Here is a 14160-nt window from a genome sequence, read left to right on the forward strand (position 1 = left end):
AATAAGAAATGGATGAAATGACATAAAAAATTATTGTTGAACAATTGGTTACATTTGACATATATATATATGTGTGTGTGTATGTGCGCGCATGCACTTCTTTGAAAAGATGATAATGAGAACTTATGTGCATGTTATTTGTATGTGCTTTTTAAGTATTGATACGATTTTCACTTTATATGGTATTGCTAATTGATTATTTTTTTATTACTTATGGTGCAACAGTTCAAAATTCTTACTAGCCTATAAAGCTTACAACCCCCTCCCTCTTTTTTTTTTGCAAAGTTGCAGGTTGCATAGTACTTAGCAATTGTTGAGATCATAGGTGGAGGAGTGATTAAATAGAGCATCACTGATGCTAGTTGGATGATTAAATTTTATAATTGGACCAATTTTATATCACTGGTATTCAACTCTTATATATAAAATTTGGCACGCGAAAGAGGTTTTGATTAATTTCAAACCTATATTAAATTCATCCTCCCTCATGAGTTGCATGAGGCCTTCGTATTCAAATTGAAGTCTGCCATTTTGTCAGCCATCCTTATAGAGCAATAGTGATAATGCCATTATTTTCCCAGATTTGTATAAATTAAGATTATTTAGAACTGAAACTATTGATAATTACAACAACCATTATAACAAAAAATAGTGGCCAGTAACAAAAAATAAGGCAGTTTTTACTCAGTTTGTTGTTGATCAAGCAGTAAAGTATTATTTTAATTGCTTGATGAGTAAGATTTGTAATTTAAGCCATATTATTTTATTGGTATTTCTTGTATATCGGTCCCTCAAATCTTTCATATTTGTATGAATGCCCCATCTTTTTCATATTTACATTAAAATCCTTATAATACATTAATACGGCAGCTTATTTCTTTTAGGTTCCTCTAGTTAACTAGGTCGAAAGAGAATAGACCCTTTTTATTCCTCTAAGTGCATTAATTTTATAGCTTTTGGACATTTTGCCCCTCCTCTCTCTCTCTTTCTCTCTCTCTCCACTGTCAAAACAAAATTATGAGTAGGGGTGGCAATCAGGTCGGGTCGGACATAAATAAATCGGGTCAGATGCAGGTCGAGTCAGAAAAGCAAAAATATGAATCCGACATGTTTATTAAACAAGTCAGGAATTACAACCTGAACTTGTCATGTTTAATAAACAGGTAACCCGATCCGATCCGTTTAACTTGTTTAATAAACAGATCAGAAATTACAACCTAAACCGTTTAACCCAACCCGACCCGACTCGACCTGTTAAACAGGTAACCTACTAATCTGTTTGCCCTCCTCTTTCTCCGCCGCCTCCAAGAATGCCTTGAGACCCTCCTCCTGCTCCTTGTTATCGACCTTGGGGTTATTTTTCAGTGGCTTCCCACCGAATTCCGATCCTTCCTCGATCAAATGTCGGGCCATGACGTCCTTCAGGTACAAAGGTCTCTCCTTGTTCGCAGCTTTGGGCTTCTCCTCTCCCTCTTCTTCATCGAAGGAGTAAATTTTTGCATCCTTTTGGAGGACACTGGGGTCCTTCTTCCGAACCCTGACGAGGGCATTGAAGAACTGGAGGTCCCCTTTTAGCAAAAAAAAAAAAAAAAAAGAACTGGATGTCTCTCTTACCGAAGTCAACGGGATCGTCGTTGCCATCGTCGAACGAGGACTCGTCCTCGTCGGAGTCGTCGGAGTTGCCAGCGAGGCCGCGCTTCTTGAGCTTCTCGTACCTATGGAGAGCCTCTCACTTCTTGTTGTGCACCAATCGCCGGGCGTACTACTTGTCAACCTCGATCTTGGAGAGGTCGACGTCCTCGATGCCCGAATCGCAGGAGTCAAAGAGATTGATCCCCATCGCGGAGTGGAGATATGGATCTAGGGTTCGATCCCCATCGCGGAGCGGAAAAGGATATGCGAACCAGAGCTAGGGTTTGATCTCTTAACAGCCGATTGAACTTCATTCATCCATCTGCACGGATTCAAAGCAGCTAAAATATATCTACAGGTTTCCATATATTAAACGGGTTAAACGGGTCAGACATCTAAAACCTATATCCGACCTAATTAATAAACATGTCAACTTGTTTACGACCCGAACCTATTTAGGCCAAACCCAAACCTATTTATGGCGGGTCGAATACGGATCGAGTTGACAGATCGGATCACATTTTGCCACCCCTAGTTATGAGGCCCCAGAGCTCTTGCTGCCTCCTCCATTGCAGTCGAGCAGCTTATTCAGGGACTTACACTTCCCATATATCCAGACCTATGTTTCAGAGGAGGGTCGGCACGATAGCTTAGACTACCCATGTTTCTCACTAAAATTATGCCTGTCGTTATTGCATGGATGGGTATGATGAAATCTCTAGATCTTTTTTCCTATGATGAAGCAGGTTTCTTAATAAATTCCTAGTTTAGATGGGAGCACTCTTATTATTGAATCTAATGGCCGAAAGAAACTAAAAGTTAGAAGGTCATGAGACCCTATGTTGAGAACCCATGAATTGTAGTCTTGTATGTCATGAGCTACCTTCAACTCTTGTTTTCGTCGTAAAAGGCTGTCTTGTTGTCTGTGATGACCCAAGAACTGTAGTCTTCTATTCTATGTCTGGTCTCAAGGGCGAGCCCCTCAAGCGGCAGGACTCATTTTGTCGGTGATGAACACTGCAAGCAGATGCCAGTCTCCGGCAGGTTCAGTGGCCTCAAGAACTTCAACTCCGGTGGCCTCCTCAAGTCCCAGAAGTATGTCGACTTACCGGCCGTGAAGTATGGTATCATCAAGTGGGGTTCATTGATATATATATTTTGTTGTAAAGGGGATGCAGCATTCTATAGTTGACTAGTACCCTTGGAGAATTTTAGAGGCATAGCAACCATGCATGTAAGCATTTTAGGTATTTGCCAAATATCTGTAGGAGAGAGTTGTAGTGGTTTTCAATGCTTGGATGGCTGACTATCATGGTGTCTCCTTCCATCCAAACCTCTGAAACCTTCATGCAATTACCATGATATGGACAATTGTCTCAGTACTGACCTCCAAGCAGGCTACAGAAGAAAATATTGTGATTCATCTATCCACTAACAGATCTCGTGTTACTTAGTGGGATCAGATATTAATTGTGCTTGAGTTGCCACTTTGATTGTAAATACAATAGAACCAATTCAAGGATGAGGTTTATCATCAAAACTGTATTTAGGAACTGGATGACATGGTCTATTGGTTAGGAATATGAGATCTAGGAAGTTTTCCATATGTTACAACTTGAACAAATTTTCCATATCCACCTGGAGGGCAATGATATTGTGAACAAGTTGAAAAAACAAGCCAGTGGAAGAAGAAGTGTTGCTTTCAAGTAGTAGGACAATCTGTTGATTAAGATAATTTTTCTCATTCAACAAGATTAGATGCAAGATTTCTCAAATTTTTGTTTCAAACCTATACTGATTTCTTACAGGCATAGTATAGCACGTCCCTGCAGCGATGCATGTGATAATACCGGAGTTGACGCAAAACATGCACCATGCATCGGTATGGCGACGCATTGAGCTCCTCTTAGATCCATACCAGATTAGCATGCTATATCGATCTGTACAAACTGGTACTAATCGATATTTAACGTTTTGATTACAGGATTTGTAATTATTTGACTGTAAGTCTATGGACTAAATCATTTGAAAAGAAAGTTTCTAAAACCTTAATAAAGTTATCACTGTTTAGACTTCGGCCGATGTGTGCCCATTAATGAAAACAGAGGTTAGAGAAACGTCATCGAAGACATGGAAGACATCCAGTGCCCTCCACCTATATCAGAAGAGGACTTGTATTGGTCTCTAGAAAACTCGCCAAGCAACGGCTATAACTCTTGGAAGACTTTGATAATGTGAAGCTACCTATTATTGTTCTTGGATGTTGATGTGCATGGTAGATATTTGCACCACTTGTCAAACTATCAACAGGAACCTATGGAACCCTTCTTAATTTGGGAACTAGCATGACAGCTACCTAGCTATATCAGTTGTCTGGTCCTAGCTAGTTTGCCATTTTCAGTGTCTAACCACAGAACTTACGAAAACCTAGAATACCAGACAGCTACATGTTTCAAGTTGTTTGGTGCTGCTTTGCCACGTACTTCTAATGTTATGTGGACAAAATTAATGTTGACAGCTGATCGATCGTTGCGTGTAATTGCTCTCATTTCTGCAACCCAGGCATTCAAAGTCAACATTAAAACTTCTTCCATTTCTCCTTCAAACTTTTAAAAAATATGTGCATTATTCCGAAGGTTGAGAGCTTGCAGACTTTGGACGCAACCATATTCACTATGTTCTACTTCTACACTTTTTTTACATACCAATTAATGTGAAACTCCATATGCACATCAAATCCTTTTATACTGCAACTTATAAATCACAAACATCTTTAAAACAACTTATAAATACTTAGAGCAAACGACAACTAAACGTCTTGGCTGTCTATTTAACTGATTAGTGTGTTATATACACACAAAGCAATACATTGGGTCTCCAAAAATTGACACCTCAAAAATATATACTTATACAAGTAGAATTCACACACATATCCTTATATTAGAACTTGGCATAGAACTGTCAAGCTTAGCTACTTAATAGTTACTCTGTAATATTGTCTTATAATTTACATACAGGAATAGAAAAAGAAAAAAAAAACATGTAGTTGTACTTTAAGTGTACCTACAGAAATGAGTTTTGCTTGTATCAGTCATGAACTCCATTATCCTTCCAAGTTCATCCCAGTTGCCATCTTTGAAGAACTCGTTTGTGCTCGGATACGGAATGTTTGGATGCCATGTTGTTAAAGGAGCTTGAACTATTGGGTTCCATTGGCTTGCAAGTATCTGGTTCTTTTCTTCATAGTAACTAGTAATCAACTTCATGTCACCTTGCAGAATGCTTGAGGAACCGAGGCACTTGTACTCATTTCCAGTATCAGACTCAAAGCTGCTCGTTTTGGAACTCGAGTCGGTTGACATTTGCTTGCTAGCTGATACTTTGCAACCTTGTGGATATTTCTTGTAGGAAACGTTCCTCTTGAAGATTCGACATATCGTCCAAATTTCCTGTAAGCCCATTAGGGAGAAACTATGAGCACAATTCAGATCCTCCATGCAATAAAAATGATTAAAGAAATTATGACAGTAGAATGAGAATTTTCACGTACAGCTTCCTGGATTCTTGGGGAATTGTCATCGTTCTTGTCACTAGCTGGAAGGCGGAATTCGTGCATCATCCAATCAGTTTTGGTGCCTTTTCCTGCACTTCCTCTATAGTAAACCAAAGACTTCTTTAGGCCGATGCAGTCACCAGCATCACCTGTGGAGTATATCGGCCTGTCGATGCCGGTTGCCTTCCAAAAACCAGACTCAGTCACCCTATTGGGCCTTATGCTGTTCTTATACTTCCTTCCCCTAAGACAAAAGAAGTACCATTCCTTCTCTCCTCCGGCAGCGCTAACTTTTACAAGGTCATAAAACACATATAACGAATTTGAGCTAGAAATAAATTCTCGATCAGTCAGCCAGATTCTATAGTATATTTACTATATAATGGATTTAAGATCTGAAAGTTGGAACAATTTTGGCTACAAATGATCACATAGACTATTAGTCTACTGTGGGGGTAAAATCTATAACATCATTTATGGACAATCGATCGATCTTATGCGTCTGTGACTTACTTCCATATATGAGCTGTTTCTTTCTAGTATTCCCCCAAGTTAGATCAGTTAATCTCTTTCTTCCTAGCTAATCAACTTCCAACATAACAAGATAATTAAACCTATAAGTTCACTTTAAGTGCTATGAGTTTGCATGGTCGCAGTAGTTGAAATTAATCTAATAACTGTTATACAAGTTTTTGTATGATACATAGGTTGGAGGTTGGTAGTTTATAGTTGGCAAGGGAAGAAGGACCTACTTATGCCATAAAATCAAAACAAACTATTATATCCTCATATTATTAAAAATAAAAGAAATGAAGAAAAAACCTACTGATCTGTGAAGACGAGATCGATAAGCCATTCAGTAATTGTTAATACCCTTTATTTGTTTCAACTATAAGAAGCAAAAGAACATGCAATAGAAGAAAGAGAGATCAACTTACTTGGAAGATCCCATGGATCATACTTGTAGATATCTATCTGCTTGATTATTTCTATTCTAAGATGCTTCTTCTCCACCTTCCGACGGAGATAGAACCCGACGAGCTCTTCATCTGTGGGGTGGAACCGGAATCCAGGAAGCACTACATCCTCCTCCTCTTCTAGCACTGTCTTTTGCTCTCCCTTACTTCTCTTATCCATCTTCTACTCCTCCATCGACCACTCTATCACCCTCTCTCTCTAGCTCTCCTTCTACAGTTTGTTGTTCATGTAACAAGGCATTGGAAAGAACATAAAGAGGGTCTACCAGAATTAGCTTTTCTCTGGCTATAAATGCGAAGCCTTACATGAAATTAAGGTGGTAGCCTTGGTCCAAGTCATGAGCTTTGAACTCGCAACTCTTCACAGGCGTACAGAGCCAGATGTGGCTCTCTCTCCGCTGTGGAAGAAGTCTTCCGAATGGAAGGACGCAGTGGGTGGCCTTGTAGCACGCTTGAGGCACGTGACTAAGGGACAAAGTCGTAGCTAAATGCAGCAAGGGAGAAGCTGCCAGCCGTCTGATCCGCCACCTTCTTCAAGAATGGCGGAAAGACCGATCTGATGGTCCATGATTCTGATGGCTCTTAAACAAAATGCTCCGCGAGTCAGTATAACCGAGGCTTCTTTTGTCTACGTCCTCTCCATGTGGCTAGAATTGCAGTACGGTAGAGAGAGAGAGAGAGAGAGAGAGAGAGAGAGAGAGAGAGAGCTGAGAACAAAACGTTGAGAAGCTTCCAACCCCACCTTTTCCCCAAAGCCCTCTGCATGCCATTTCCAACCATTCCCACGGGGCAAGGTAAGGATGGGGATTGAAGGCTCTCCCATGGATTCTTCCTGATGTGTAAGATGTGGACCGCATAGATATCCTAAATATCAATTGAAAATTAAGCCATGATATAAAGGATAAAGGATATGAAGTCACAAAAATTTAATTATATATGTTATATAAAGTGAGGGAAGGTGTCAAGTTACTGTCTGAAAAAGCTTTTTAGTAATTGTATGAGAGGCTGCGGGTCGGATTCCATTTTCACTAAGATATTTATGAAAAAACAAAACGATTTTTGGAGAGAAGGTCCCTCTACTATATATACCTATTATTAATTTTTTTCTTTCATAATATAAATAATATATTAAGGTCACATAAGAATCATTTGAAAAAGAAAGATCATACAACCATAATTATATATATGGGCAGATCATAATATGAATCAAGCCATACCATGCCACTTGGTCTCCTCATAGTTGTGCATCATAAATCCTTGTATCGCTATCATAGATTATAATAAAAATAAATTTTAAAATTTTTTGCTATGTAGAATATCAAGAGATCTAGATGATAAAGCATAATATGCAAATTTATGAACTAGAGTTATGTTGATAATTTAAAATAACAAAAAAAACCCATAAAGAACTAGAAAGCAAGAAATACATGATTGATGCTAGCCTCAAATATTTATTTATGATCTATATAAGATTAAAAAAACTGCAATTATCATTAAAAACATTTTGCGTCGAATAAATATATAAATGTTGACCTTAGATACCAACGAGACCGCATACTTTTTTGCTGCTTTTGACATTGAATGGTCTTTGAGATTGACACCCCTTAACAATAATATCTTCAATTGATAGCCAAATAAATCTTAGAATTTAAAGACCACAATAGAAGAGACAACAAAGAACATATAACACTAGAAATCTCCATCTTCTCAGAAGAAAGAAATTGTGGATCAGGTATTGGAATTTTATTGAAACATCATTTTCCTTCAACTTTAAAGTTTAGCATACCCATCCACAAATATATTCAACTGCTATCATGCTTTGATTTTGATGTTGTTAGCCCAAAATATATTTATCAATGTTGATCAAAACTTTAAGAGAATTTTGGAAAATCAATTTAAAATAAAATCAACGCACAGGATATAGAATTTGTAAAACTTTACGTTCAAGGTACTTTGTATTTAAATGATATTTCTTTAGAACTGAAATGCATCTTTGAAAGCCATTTATGAGATAGGTTCATGAGATAGGGACTTGCCATCATTTTTCCATCAACATGAGATCAACATGAGAATGGTCTACAAAATCATTTTAATATTATTGCTGAGCCATCCTATGTCATTGATGGAATTAAAAGGCATCCCATGTTGATTAAATGAGGATCCATCTCACATCGGCTATACACTGGGTATATAGATCTTGAGTTCTTATATAGGGCCAAAGAATCCAAATAATACTTTCTTGCTAGCCTTTTGAAAGTGCTTTGGTTTGTTTTCAGTAAAAACTATTGATTGTTTTTCTGATTTTTTTTTGGAGCCCTACTCTTTATTTGTATCAAAAAAGAAAAAGAAAACTTAAGTGCACTAATTTGGTGTCGGGCATTTTCGACAATTATAATTTAAAGTAAAAATATTTTTCTTTACCTGAGAATCCATCCACCATTATATGACTGTTATAAAAAAATGCAAACCATAAAAGAATGCCTACTATAAATGCATAAGGGTGGCAGCTAAATTGGCATGTAAGCTATGCTAATGATCGAATGAATCTATTCTAGTCTCTTCAATCAGAAAAATACTTTACATATAAGGGCCCATGATTATCAAAATTTAAACCGTTAAACATGGTTGATGATATACTATTTTAGTGGGAAAGCATGACTCCTCAAGTAGGATATATAATAATATTATGAGGATCCATGCGGATATATATCTAGTTCACATTGGTTATACATCGGATAGATCTTGGATGCTTATACAAGATTAAAAAATCCTAACAGTACCTTCTGCTTAGCTTTTTTAGGTGAAGTTCCGCTTATATATTAATGCGAACCTAGTCCATGGCTCATGTATGACTAGATCTCTTAGGGCTAACCACTAAGTGATTTTGAAATTTTTAATTGAATTTGACTAATTAGTTTGGATTTGGACTTTTGAACCAGTGAGGATAAGGGTGTGCATGAGAAATTGTGTATCCAAAAATCATGTATGCATATAATTTAGTCTACATTAATTGATTATTTACTGAAAAGAATTTGGATACTTATACAAAGCTAAGGAAAGCAAATAATGTCTTCTAACCTTTCCAGCGAAAGTCATGAGTCCTCGTAGGTATTCTATTTTAAAAATTAAAGTAATATACTGATCTTGAAAAAGCCAGAGCCATCAATTGGATTGTGGTGAGAATATTGATCGATAGGTATAAGGTTATTTATATCTTTACTTCCTACTTATTTGTTTATCTATTTATTTGTTTTTTTGTAACAGTAAAAGAAAAATTGTAAAACATGCAATTCATGTGCAGCTATATATATCCTTCTTTGTTTTTCATACCAAGAACCCGGCAAACAACAGAAGCATTCTAATTTGTTGCTCTACTTCCCGTGCTCATGACGCAAGGCCTTACATTTTATTGCCCTTGCATGACATTTAATTTTCTGCAACAGAAGTACCCAATAGTTCCACTTTATTTGTTACCATATTCTTTGGATTGAATCAACTCTCTGAATGGCCTAATAATCACATGACACTCACCTACCATTTATTTATTGTACTAATCTTTAACTACCACATAAAACGAGGAGTGGAGCAGGGATAAGTAGGAGTATTCTGCCCATAATTCCACGTACCAACACCGTATATCTCTAAGCTCTTGAGTTTGAATCAATAAAATCATACCATCCCTACAACATCTCCTAACCCTAATTAGTTCTCTGTCTACTTAATTTTCTTTCGATCTATTACCGTGAGAATTGGGCATATGCAAAGCATGTAGTTTATTTAATAAAAAAGGAATTTTTTTTGGATGAGATTCGATAAGTGTATTCGTTGTATTAACTTATATTCTTTAATTTTCCATTTTTCAGTTGTTTGTTTGATATATGGAGGGGTATTTACAAAAAAAATGATGTACTTATAAAATGGAAGTGGAACAAAAGCCTGAAGAGACATCTCGACATACTAGTGCTCCCTGTGTTTCAAATAAAGGCAAGATTTTAGCATACATGAATACAAGTCGGAGGCAGTATGAATTATTGTGATTTTCTAATGTGATCAAAAATTTTTCTTTTTTCTTTTTTTTGGGGGGGGCGGGGCTGGGGTGGTTAAGGTTTTTACATCTTAATAATAACGCCTTCTGCAAAGCTAAGGAATATAAATAATAACTTCTGACTAATTTTTCTAGCAAAAGTCATGAGTCATCACATATATTTCTTTTTTTTTGAAAAGTAAAGTAATATAATGATCTTGTAGAAACCAAAGCCATCAAATGGATGTTGGTGAGAATATTGATCGATGGGTAAGGTTATTTACTTATTTTACTTACTCCCAGGCAGGGAAGGATGTCACACAGAGAGTGGCTGTCAAACATTGCTTACTTAAGCGAGCACCAAAGTTGCTAAGATTTGATGTTATACACATAATATGGCAATGGAGTTACCATCTAAAACCTACTATGGTGCCTTAAAAGTAATGTTTTCAGATAGTCCTACAGTGAGCAAAAAGTTTGAAAATTAACTTTGTATTACGTATTAGATGGCTACAACTGACGCTAACTTTTCTTAGTTTTAAATTGTTCAGTGGTCAGATAAGTCAAAATATTGTTTTGTTATTTTCTGATAAACGACAATAATAACAATAGGAATGATGCCAACAAAGAAAGCAACAATTTTTATTATTATTTATTTCTTTATGCATAGTAACTGTAAGATTAGTGATTAGAAAAATTGAGTTTGGTTAATTTTATAATAAAGGAATATACCATGCTCGTTATTTTAGAGAAGCCATCAGGGTCTGATGGAGTCCATGATGATATTCTTGAAAGAATGAAAACCGTACGTAAGTCTGAAAACAATCTCTAGCCAACTGCTGAAAAATGACATGCCTAAAAATACAGCAAAGTATAGAAAATTATCCTGACTTTTTCTTATTGAAAATTATCCTGAATTTTATAATTAACTTGCCATAGTTATTGATTCAATAGAGGGTGGTATTTCAAAATGACTCCGCAATTTGATATAATATTAGCCAAAAAATGTTGGAGTAGACTAAGAAACTTCATACTTGATCAACCTAGCCAACATGCGTGTCTCTCTCTCTCTCTATCTCTCTCTCGCAATAATGGTTGACTTGGAAGGAGAAGAACAAAATAGCGATGCTAGCTACCAGTGCCAGGTTCATGCACAATAAAAGTTCTATGTGCCATATGGCAGAGAGGATTGATTTCTATGGGAATTAATAGTCATGCTTCGAGGATGGTAGAGTGCGAGGGTTTTTTTGCCTTTTTTATTAAACATGGTTGAATATATATATATAGTTGCAATAGTAATAATAGTGGGCTTAAGCCACTTGTTGAATGCAAGAATTGGACATCCAAAGCATTTTTTAAAATAAATTATTTGACACATATTAAAATCGTGTGGTTAAATGATCATTGTCAACCAAATCAGATGATTCAAGTTTAGACATCTCGCCTTATTCAATAAATCAATAATAGTTTTTTAGAAAAAAATTCTTTGCTTGGAACACAGTCAAATAACTTAAAGTGAGGATTTCAATGAAACTGATATGCTACTTGTACCCTCTTACTCCAAGCATATGTCTGAAAGGGTTGGTATATATATATTTCCTACTTACTTCCCATTGCTTTTCTCAGAGGCAAGATTAGAGGTTGATGCATGTATTTGTTGACTTAGGCTTATCCTTGCATCACGGCATGGTTGGTCTCTCTACGCTAGCCAGTGTTGCAGGCCTCTCCTAGTTTGGCACAAGGTCAGCTAAAGGAAAAGAATTGGTGATTGATAATGGTGAAAGACCTACACTTGACCAGATCCAACCTAATGCATGGGTCAAATGTCTTTTTCATGTATTGAAAATTAGTGGTTTGGGGCCGGCAGACAACAGTTTAGTTTCAAATTGGGTGAGTTTTGGTTGGAAGACTCGGGCAGAGGGATGAGTTTTTGAACTATGATTGGGCGAGCCCTCCTTTGGCATTCCATGCTGCTGAGTAAAGTGCCATTCTTCTAGCATTCCTCTTTAGACCATGTCATATGTTTTAAGATAAAGATATATATATATATATATATATATATATATATATATATATATATATGTACAAAGGCAAGCAGCCCCAAAGGTCAGCTTGATAGTGGGACTTAATACGGGGTCATTTCATGACAACACATTCGTGACATTTGTTCTAATAACATGGTAGCATGCGTCACCTAATGAACAAAAAGAAAGGGGAAGAAAAGTAGGAGGGATGATTGAGTCCAAGCTTCTAGCACTCATGGAAAGTCTTGGTAGGTTTGGAGCATTTGTCACAATTCATGGGCTCCATAAGTCATGCAAATGTAAGCAAGGAATCCTCAGTTGCACTTGGTGTCCATATTGGAAAGAAGACTGCCATGCCACAACTAGTATAAATCTTTGCTGAGTTTCCTTGGCGAGAACTGGGGCAAAACAAAAATAGCCGTTAGCTTTCCAAGGATGCCACGCAATCGCATGGGAGACTTCGGGATAGAGACTGAAGAAAAGATTAGGGTTTGTGGTGGTCTTCTGACCTCCATGGGGATTCCGTCTTTGGACGCGTTAATTCCTGTCCTCGCATGACTTTAGCGATCCATCCAGGTCATGGCTTCTGGCGGCCGGGTCCCGTCTAAATTAAGGTAGGCCTCTTGCCTGGTTCTCTTCTAGGTGAAGGGACTTTCTTCATGGCCAGTGTGTCACGCCTCGAACCCATCACTTAGAGCCGACTCTATGATATAAACGACTACATGACTTCTAGAGCGGTGTCTTAGAAATTATGCAGGTCCTATAAGATAAACAAAATTTCAATAACACCAACTATTTTAATTAAATCTATAATAATCATGATAATCTAACAAATTAAATTCCTCATTATCAACTAGTAAAACTTGATAATTAGAAAATTTCAAATATTCATCTGTTATCAAGAAATAGTCTAGTTAACTACTTCATCGCTTGACTTTCATGCCCAACGTATCTGAAACTAAGCATCCTGTGACTTTGAAGAAAAATGCAACAGAGAAATATGAGCTTTACAGCCCAATAGAATTCTTCAAGCATACACACTAGCATGAATATGATATTAACCTTTAGGATATATGTAACTAGTAGAAAAATAGTAAGATTCATACGTCAAATCTGGTAATTGAATAAGCGCCTAACAGGTCTAGAGTATATATTTATATATCATATATATAAGCCATACCTACATACACATCAAGTTTTAATCATATAGCAACTCAATTGCATACATATCATCATAGTAGCAATCTCAAGATACATATTATATATCATCATAGTTTTGTTATACACATCATATATCACCCAATCAACAATTTCACTCAATAGTAGTTCAGTGAGATTACTTATCATTAATTGATTAGAATAGGTCGGATTCGACATTGCTTCATTTCGGCATTGGATTAGTCCCACCCACGCTCTAGGTCATGCAGGCCAAAACACACCACGTTTATGCCTATGGCTGGCAAATACAATATTGCATCTCAGTTTACAACTGACATCACATATACTACATTATATATGTGTCGGCTAGTCCAAATACCCCTTCTTTCCCTCGTTCGTATAATTATAAAAATTTCAGTTTTACTTATAAATCACTATTATATTTAAGTAAAACTTATCATCTTGAATTGGCCTTTGGGATGGACAAGTCAAAGCCATGCTCCCACCCATGCCAGGCCAAATATCATACCACACCGTAGCCCAAGGCTGACACACCATATTTCACAAGTTGTCGGCTAGTCTAATTGCCCCCCCTTTTTTTCCTGCACTTATAATTATGCAGTATTCAGTTTAGTTACGTCATAAATATGATTAAGTGCAATTTATTATCTAAAATTGATTTTTCGGTATTGGACTAGTTATAACCATGCTCTAGTCCATGGTAGGCCAAACATAATGCTGCACCTCAGCCTAAGGTTGACACACCATATACATCATGTTTTTTACATGGTC

The 14160-nt window shown here is 36.8% G+C and overlaps 1 protein-coding gene across 1 annotated transcript; it reads right to left on the reverse strand.

Annotated features, from left to right (window-relative positions):
- Nucleotides 1–4520: 4520 nt before the first annotated feature.
- Nucleotides 4521–6586, reverse strand: LOC103705405 (transcription factor JUNGBRUNNEN 1-like). The gene is made up of 3 exons (XM_008789103.3): nt 6124–6586; nt 5183–5475; nt 4521–5081 (listed from the first exon to the last, which is right to left on the reverse strand). Exons 1-3 carry the CDS (start codon nt 6320–6322, stop codon nt 4686–4688), a joined length of 888 nt encoding a protein of 295 aa, XP_008787325.2. The 5' UTR covers nt 6323–6586; the 3' UTR covers nt 4521–4685.
- Nucleotides 6587–14160: the final 7574 nt, after the last annotated feature.

The sequence above is a fragment of the Phoenix dactylifera genome, unplaced genomic scaffold (genome assembly GCF_009389715.1).
Source record: "Phoenix dactylifera cultivar Barhee BC4 unplaced genomic scaffold, palm_55x_up_171113_PBpolish2nd_filt_p 000007F, whole genome shotgun sequence".
In the NCBI taxonomy this organism is placed as follows: domain Eukaryota; kingdom Viridiplantae; phylum Streptophyta; class Magnoliopsida; order Arecales; family Arecaceae; genus Phoenix; species Phoenix dactylifera.

What these genes read in the sequence shown, in the direction of transcription:
- LOC103705405 (XM_008789103.3), bottom strand. Translation starts at nt 6,322, where the DNA reads ATGGATAAGAGAAGTAAGGGAGAGCAAAAGACAGTGCTAGAAGAGGAG. An exon ending in TGATCCATGGGATCTTCCAA is followed by an intron (nt 5,476 to 6,123) that starts GTAAGTTGATCT and finishes ACCTTGTAAAAG; the next exon opens with TTAGCGCTGCCGGAGGAGAG. An exon ending in CCCCAAGAATCCAGGAAGCT is followed by an intron (nt 5,082 to 5,182) that starts GTACGTGAAAAT and finishes ATGGGCTTACAG; the next exon opens with GAAATTTGGACGATATGTCG.